At 40.1% G+C, this 9,318-nt stretch overlaps 1 protein-coding gene across 1 annotated transcript; it reads left to right on the forward strand.

Annotated features, from left to right (window-relative positions):
- Positions 1-3,764: 3,764 nt before the first annotated feature.
- On the forward strand, positions 3,765-8,312 carry LOC134534523 (ribosomal protein S6 kinase beta-2-like). Its single transcript, XM_063373005.1, has 2 exons — positions 3,765-5,184; positions 8,167-8,312. The coding sequence occupies exons 1-2, from the start codon at positions 3,765-3,767 to the stop codon at positions 8,310-8,312; spliced, it is 1,566 nt and encodes a 521-aa protein (XP_063229075.1).
- Positions 8,313-9,318: the final 1,006 nt, after the last annotated feature.

Here is a 9,318-nt window from a genome sequence, read left to right on the forward strand (position 1 = left end):
ACGAGGTTAGATGTCTACACATCACTGGTGAGTATTGATAGACTCGCTATTATTTCTTTTTAATAGCGATTTGTGAGTTTACTAATGCCGATGTGGTATTAAAAAAAGCGTAATGAACTCTGATATCACATTTGATTTTACTAACGTGTAAACTTTCTTAAGTAGGGAAATGGGAACCATTGAACCATGTAACCCTTCTTCCTCCTTAATTGGAAGAGGGGTTGCGTCCCCGACTCACTCTGGGCGCGAAGGGAAAAAATAAATATTAAAACCAGGCATAAATAGCTAAACAATATAAATTCCCCACACCACTGCCCAGGGGTCAGGCCAAAAACTTCAAACGATATAATAGCAGAGTAACCATTAAACAAACAAGAGGCAAGACTTTGGACGTATGTTATTAAAAAATAGAAATTTGCAAAAATAGTATTTACTATACATAACCATACAAGCTTAGTTACAAAAGCTGACGTTAATAATGGCAGCATCTTATCCCCATTTGCGATACTAACAATAACCTTTAAAAAATCGTAAAAAAAATAAATACTGATAACAACAAGTATAAAAATATATAAGGGCGTGAGGCGTGGCCACTGTAAAATACCAAAATTAACTGACTGCCCTAATACCAAGAATCAAACAAGACAACCAATACAAATAAATACAAAAAAATTCTACAATAATAATACTGAAGTACAAAAAATTTATTTAAATAAAGTTCTTAAACTCTCAATCAACGGTTTAGTCTTTCTTCAGATGTTCGTTGCTAAAGACTTGCCAAAAAACAAAGTTAATATCCTAGGCGTGCGCTGGCTTCCTGACCTTCCTCACCAACTCCAGAGTCTAATGCCACGCCGGGCCATAGGTACGAATTCACAAAGGCGTGGACGATGATCAAAAAAAATTATCTTATTTTTAAGGGAAATGTAGCAAAAACTCTTCACGTAACATAACTATGTTACCACAGAAGTATTTATCATCTACTTCAAACAAAGTCTTACTTCTTTATTAACTTGCCAATGATTTCATAAAAACGTAGAATGGCCGCACCAACGAAAATCAGACTGCGCATGTAGTGCAATATCGATCGCATACTTTTAATAATACTGCACAAGCTGATTATATTAGCTAAAGCCAACTTTAAGTATGCAAATTCCGAAGACAAAGTCTCGAAAACAAATTGCAAAATGTTCGTTTCTCCCAAACAGGCAAACGGGCGACCTTTTTAAAAAAATCCCACACTGGAACAACGTGTGAAACAAATGGGCCTCTTCACCAAACAGGCTAATAAAAGTTCCGTCCAAATAAAATTTAGTATGGGAAAATACACAGTTCACTAGGTTTGCCAAAAACCAGTGCAGCACCACGAGGGTAAAAATCAAAATTGCGGCCTCTCTTTACCTTGATTTCTTCTGTATCACAGGGCAATCCATTGCCCTGCCACCCAGCGTGGATCCTCCATCCCAATACTCTTCGTCGCCCGTTGCCGTCCGGCACACCAGTCCGCACCGTCACATAGCTCTGTCCTCCACGGTCGCTGGCCACCCACTTCACACGGCCCCAGCTGATTTCCCATTCCCGGCAAGCCGAATGTCTGACGTCATCAGCCAACCGCCGGGCGCTCGCCAAGTGGTAATTACGTGAAACACAATCGATATTCTTAAGCTTATAATCCATAGCTACCAAAAGGCGTATAACTAATTAACAGAAACAAATATAATTAAAAAATTACAGATAAATTAACAATAATTAAAAAAAAGGCATAAAAATACGTAAAATAAAAAACCATATAAAATTTAGAGACCAGCAACAAAATAAATTACAAGTAAAAATGTGGCCCTGCCGGCCACAACCAGCAGATCGAGAGATGCTTCTGCAGGCTACTCTCGGACGAACAGCCGAAAGGGACTAAAAAATGCAGTCTAGAAAAATGTATGTACTGAACACGTTTATCTTTTAAATTGAAATTTAAAAATTCTTTATAACATAAAAAAGAAAAAAAAACAGTGTGTCTCATATGAACACCAACACTCATAAATAAATGTGATCTCATGCTTATTTAACCCTCTACTCCCAATCCTAATTCTAATGAATATTTAACTCTTAAAAGACTAAAGTTAATTAAAATTATTGCCTTTAAAAATTGTCTGCTTGTACTTTTATAAAGTTTATTTTTTAATTTTTTTAAAGACTCCCGCCTGGTGAAACAAAAGTAAAAGTTCAATACTTCACTGGTGGAAAAATATCCTTCAGATTCCCACACAACAACTCTACCTGTATTCGCCGAGTTTCTATTGGAGCAATAAGTAATTCCTAAGATATTTTTTTATAAAGTTTAAACTATCAAAAATCCATGCAAGACATTAAATGGCCAAAATTATATTGGTAGGGACAAAATTTTATTGTATTCATTTTAGGTAATTTATATTTAAACAGGATATTTCAAATTAATTTCATTTTATGCATTGTCTTTAATAATAAAAATAGTGTGTTTTGGAAGAAATATATAACACAATTATTACTTGATATTCAAATAAATATTACCAAAAACAATGTATTTTTGACTGACACATGATGAACTGACACAGTAAAATCGTTAGTAACAAGTATGTCTAGAACAGAACTAATGAATACAATGAAAATGGAAAATGTTTATGTGTTTAAAATAATTGGCAACTGTCATTCATGTAAAAAAAAAAGTGTTTCTTATAACTGAGGCAAGATCAAGCAACACAGTATAGTATTTTTCCAATTAATTTAGCTCATCCTACCTTTTTACCAAAATTCATGCTAAATAAACTAATTTGAATGAATTTACCATAAAAAAAGAAAAAAAAAATCTAATTAGTTTTTACTTTGGTCAAAATAATGTATGATTTTATATTTTAGTGACATTTCGATGCCAAATAGTGTATTTTCATGAATTTCGGGTTTTAAACTTTGCTTTGGCGTGCTTTGAGGTGTTATTTCAGTTTTATCGCCATTCACCACATAATGTTGACCCTGATGATAGGTGGTTCCACATTCCTGTGTGACGGTTCAATGGCGTGGCTTTTTCTTTCACTTTTACTGTTTCAGGAGTTGGCAAGGGTGTTTGAAGTTTCAGACGCTCTTTATGCGTTAACGCGCGCATCGAACGCGAGCAGGAAAGTTTTTCCAAGGACTCGTGGGACGCGTGTAGCTGTTAATGTTCCGAGTCCACACGTGCGAGCCTAGTTTTATTGACTGTAAAGATGATAAGGCCTCGTCGCACCTAAACTCTGCGAAGAGAAGGTGGTTTATCGCGGCTTTATACATACATATACACATACATACTCCGCTACACCTATATCCAAAAGCGTTTAAATTGAATTGGTCGACTGCTGGCAAAATCGAAATACCTACATGAAACGGTGACGCCGAAACCATCTATTAATTAAATGCAACGTATGGGCCAATAAATAAAGTGCGACAGGTGGTAAAACATTTTAACGGGTTAGACTATCACGGGAGATTGTAATGCACAGAAATACAAATTAAATTGATATAAATTATGTTTCAAAAACTATAGTCAGTAATTTATTTATAAGCTCCAAGATCAGCATTGCTCGCAACAATGCGGCTCTCGTTATAGTCGGTTATTGTTGGAGTTACGAGGCAACTAACTTATCAGAACTTTTCGCTGAAAGTTTGTGAGTTGTGTTTCGGAGCGTTTAAAGTGATCATAAGGATATTATCGACGAGTTTTGAGAGTTCCTGCGAAAGTCACGGTCGAGCTCTGAGCCATGTTTCGTGGAGTGAGAGTTCCCGTGGCGGCCGGCAGCGCGGAGAGATTCGAGGTGCTGAAGGTGCTGGGTCGCGGCGCCTTCAGCACGGTGCACCTGGTGCGCAAGGTCGGCGGGGAAGACGACGGGCGCAGCTACGCCCTGAAGGAGCTGCCGAAGGGGCAGTACAGGACCCAAGAGGCGCTGTCCAGGTTCCTCCTGAAGGAGCGGCGAGTGCTGGAGGCTGTCGGCGAGGCGCCCTTCCTCCTGCACCTGCACTACGCCTTCCAGACGGAGGAGGCGGCCTTCTTGGTGGTCGACCACGCGGCGGGAGGCGACCTCACCGCCGTGCTGGAGGACCTGGGGTTCCTGGCGGAGGACCAGGCCCGCCTGGTGCTTGCCCAGCTCTTCACGGCCCTGGACACCCTCCACTCGCTCGGCGTGATCCACCGCGACGTGAAGGCCGACAACGTGCTGGTGGACGGCGAGGGCAACGTGGTGCTGGCCGACTACGGGCTGTGCTCGGAGCCGGCGGAGGAAGGCTGCCTCGTCGGCCGCACCATATGCGGGACGGTGGAGTATATGGCGCCTGAGGTGTTCCTCAGGCGTCCGCCCGGGTACACCGCGGCCGTGGACTTCTGGGGCGCGGGCGTGCTGGGCTTCGAGCTGCTGACGGGGATCCTGCCCTTCGACCCCAAGTTCAAGGGCGACAGGAAGAAGACAATTCACAAGATCATAAGAAAGGAGCCGAAGTACCCGCCGCGCCTGTCGCCCGAGGCGGCGGACATGCTCAGGAGGCTCCTGAGCAAGAAGCCCCACAAGCGCCTCGGAGGGCCGGCGGCTGACCTGACGGAGGTGAAGCTGCACCCATTCTTCCAGGACCTGGACTGGGAGGATCTGCCGCCCCCCTTCAGGAGGAGAGAGGGGCCGGAGTGGGCTGCAGAGAGCACCGTGGACGAGGGTGCCTCAGAGGTCGGAGAGGTGCCAGTACTCATGCGAGGACACCTGTCGGGCTTCGACTACACGTCGCCAGTCCACAGGCAGCCCTCGGCCAGACCTCAGCCCCCGTCCAGCCCCCAGCCCCCGTCTAGTCCTCGGACCCCGGCACGTCGTCCACAGCTCACGTCCAGTCCACTGCCCACGTCCAGTCCACGGCCCCCGGCAAGTCCACAGCCCACGCTCAGTCTACGGCCCAAGTCCTGTCCACTGCCGTCGTCCTGGCTTCTACCACCGTCCAGTCCACGGCCCCCGGCAGGTCCACAGCCCCCGACCAGTCTACAGTCCCTGTCCAGTCCACAGCCTGTCCCGTCGGCGACTCCGTCAGGAGTAAACAAGTCAGCTGCTGTGACCCGGGACCGTTCTTGCAAAGAAGACGAAAATGATGAATCAAACATTCAGGAAGACAAACCGAAAGGAAATCGTTTTAAAAGAGTGGTTCAAGGTTGTTTCAAGAATTTAAGGAAGCTTTTGTGTTGTTTTTGATTGTGATCTGACAGTGGAGATAGTGTATTTTTGGGCAAGTATTTCTAAATTACAGTGATGGGACTCTATGGTGTTGGGGCAGCCCATTCGGAAGACGTTATTGTGGGACAAGTTAACTAAATTGGTGTGAAGGAACTTCACACTAGTGGTGCAGCCAAGTCGTCTTTTCAAACCAAAATAAATATTTCATTTATAAATCAGGCATTCTTTATTTGCGTCAGCTACAAAAATATTTACATATTTTTATTTTTGTTTCACATGTCAATTGACGAGATAACATTAAGGAAACTTATTTTCTTAGTGGATAGATATAACTCAAAATAATATACGATATTTTACTTATGGCATATCCAGAAGGACTAAATGTTTAAACAAAAGGGTCTTTTTTACAATTTATTTCTTAAAACTCTAGTCAATGTTAATTAGCTACACATCTCGGAAAGGAAATTTTTTCTTCCAATATACAAAGAATATCCGGCTGATAAAAACAGACAATGAATTAGTAAAATCTATTTTTTTGGTTGTGAGAATTAACACTAATTATAACTATAAAATGCTATTTATTTCCTTCTGAACATCTTTTATGAAACAAATGTATTGTTTTAACTATACATGTAAGTTTTTTTTTTTAAAATAGGTTGTAACTCCAGCTAACCAAACAAAACCTATTTCAAAACGTAATAACAGTTTTGTAATAAATGTGTGTATCGTTTATTTTATCATACATAATATAAGTGAAATATTCCAAGTTGGAATAATGGTCTAGCTATAAAAGGGGATTTCATCAAGTATTATTTAATCATTGACTTAACTTAAAAGATAAATTTTCGTACAACATTATCTTTTGAGAAAAGTTTTCCACGAAGTAAATAGGTTCTATTTTTTAGTTTGAAACAAAAAAATTTCACGATTTCATTCGACTTCTTGGACAGAGGAGATTATTTTTTAAGAGTATATAATAGTTCCTCTGGCACAGGGTTCAGGGTGTGGAGCTGTGTGACACACTCCATATTGGATTGTGACGTCACGGCGGCCATCTTGGATGACTTGACCTTGAACTTTGGCTTTGACCTTTACCGTTGACCTAAAAATATGCCATAATTTCCATTTTTTAAAAAACATTTCCATCAAAAAATTGATTGTCTGTAAAGTCGGTTTACGGACGATAGTTTAACGTGACAACGTCATAATAAAATACTAATTAAATGATTTATCCAGAAGAAAATGAAATATCATATTCGGCCTTAGACTAAGCCGTAATAGGTTTTTGAAACCAAACTAATTAGGCATAATAAATAGTATATTCCTTTAGGAAGAATTTTTTTTTTAAATTTTTTTATCTTTTGTATGATAAAATCTACCTCTGCATACATTTATGAATAAAATTGAATCATTTTTATTGAATTATCACTATTTTGTATGGATACAAAGGATTGAAATGAAATGTACAATTTAATTAATAAATTTACTTTTATTTGCATTCATTAATTCAAATATATATGAATTACTTTTAAAGTGTCGCACGCGGTATTTATTTTTTCAAGTACAAAAAAAATATTCGCATCAGCCGAGTATCGCACCGTCACTTTAACAATTGGTAGTTTATCACGCTGACCACATAGCCACGAGGCCATTTTATTAATCACTGTTTCAGATGGTACATACATAATTTATATAAATTTTGTTTTGTGTTGAGTTTTAAAAACGTATGTATTCTGCCATATTTATTTCTAATAGTGGTAGGCGGGAAATAAAAAATATATATTGTCCGCTGCAAATCGGTGGACGATCAATGAATTACATAATATTAATAATTCCAACGACGAAAATTTGATTGAAAAGTTAAATCGATTGTTGTTCCTATCGAGTGGAAGAGAGATGCCACGCATGCGTACAATAAGCAAAACAGGACACATCCGTAGTGGGACATACGTAGTGGGACAATTTTTCGTACTTGCATCCAGCGTTCATCGATTTATTAGACGTTGTCACATCAAACACTAGCCTAGTTATGAGATACAACATATCGATTACTAAACTCACGATTCTTCATTTATTATTTTTATTTTCTCTACAGGCTCTTCATAACTGTTCTGTACAAAATCTTTGTGTTCGTGTTGTTGGATAACAAGGGCCCCAGGCTATTCAACGCTAGATAAACCCATTTTTAAATATTTTTTAAATCTTTGGCTCGGTCATTCAAGGCGTACCAAGACAACTGTAGTGCAATCAATCGTTATGGTGTATGCAGCCGTAGGGTTTATGTCCTGCCCCTGTGCTGTTTTTGCTCCAAAATATGGTATGGTTTGTGCGAAAGGTGCAAATTGCTCGCCTAGTGTAAGTGCCACGCAGTGTAAGTCGTCCCAGGTATCAGCAGTAGGGCGGCGCTCTGTGACGAGAAGCAGACAAACATCTGACGTCATCGCAGCTGACGGGTGTGCAGACCCGAGCAGTTGGTAGGCTCAGGTTTGGGCGTCATGCTGGGAGTGCATGGGCATAGATTCCGCGACAAGACTACCAGCGGCGAGCGAGGATGCATTATAGAATATTCCCAGAAGGATCGAGAATGTTCCAGACGTTTCTGAAACATCGAAGGTACTTCCTGTTCTGGATCGTTTTATAGACAGGAAACGGAAGTTCAGAATATTCTGGAATGTTCTCGAACGTTCCATTATCCTGTCGTGGTGGGGTATTTTCTCCAGCTCAGAAGGGAATGTATAGGTGATGGTGGGACGCATGCTTAGGTATACTTTTTTATTATTAGGCTCACCCCTTATAGACATTAGTTTCATAAACGAAATGAATTCACTACATTACACATATTAACTAATTTATCTTTAGTTTCTACAATACAACCTGAAGATCTGCCCGAGAGAGTACCGATTCGTCTTACTACTCGCTGGGCGAGTCGCTGGTCGAGCGCGAGAACTCGCTCCCGCAGGAACGTCAGTCGCTCAGCGAGTGGGTGACTCGCTTCTTCACGGCAGTTCCTGGTCGAGCGGGGACTTCGAGGCGGAGGAAACGTCGGTCGCGGAGCGAGTACTGAAGAAACTTCGGTGGCTGAGCGAGCTGGAGACTCGCTGCTAACCACCCAGAAACGAAGCGAGTAACAGCGGTAGCTGAGAACTGCTGGTTAAAAACTGGCTGTTTTAAATTATAGGAAAACTCGTAGATTAACCTAAAGTCAATAAACAGCTGACAGTAATGAATGCCAATGTAAGATTCCGAAGATATCTGTGAGAGCATCAGAATATTAGTAATTATTATTGAGTGTGGTTTTGAAAGTTTGTGTCGGTAGATACACATGTTTTTGTGACTGATGCCATGTGAGCTACGTGGCCTCAGGGCATAGTGTCGTATTGTAAAGTTCATTCAGTATTTTAGACGTTACGTTCATTTTAAATTAAAAAAACCATAAATGTTACTAAAGTTATTCTAGTTTTTTGTACTTAAATATTTGTTCAGTATGTGTGGGATTGCACCGAGGCTGCGGTGAAAGTAAGGAGCAGTCTTCATCAAGGTTAAACCTTGATAATACAAATATGTTGCTATTAATATTTTGTTTGTAATAAATAAACAATTTAGATTTTGAAGGTGCCTTAACTTAATTGCATCATTGCATCCTTTTATAATCAGGCTTGTGGGTAGTAATCGTTTAAAGTTAACGGAACGGAATTGTATAACCAGAGCGGTGCTATCTATGGTGCATGACGCTAAACAAAGCTCGTAAAGACAAAAAGGGAACTTTACAATATAACATTTTTTTTATGAATTTTAAAAATATGGTCAGTATTTTAATACAATTGCGTGTCAAAATCAGATATTTCTCTTTCATCGGAGCCATTTAAGTAATTATTTTTTAACTTTTCGCTCCGCAAATCGAATTAGGTATTTGCAGAGCTGTTCCCCCAGATAATTTTTTTGGCGGGTGAGGAAACTACGTGTGATTGGCTTCAAAAAATGTAGATTAAAACCAAATTTGCGAATATTAAAATGCTCAGCATTATTTTAAAGAATTATACGATAAACTTTGTGTCCGTGTTTCGTGTTATAAGGGTATTTAGAACTAGAAAAAAAAAAACGAATTTGCTTT

Source organism: Bacillus rossius, chromosome 7 (genome assembly GCF_032445375.1).
Source record: "Bacillus rossius redtenbacheri isolate Brsri chromosome 7, Brsri_v3, whole genome shotgun sequence".
In the NCBI taxonomy this organism is placed as follows: domain Eukaryota; kingdom Metazoa; phylum Arthropoda; class Insecta; order Phasmatodea; family Bacillidae; genus Bacillus; species Bacillus rossius.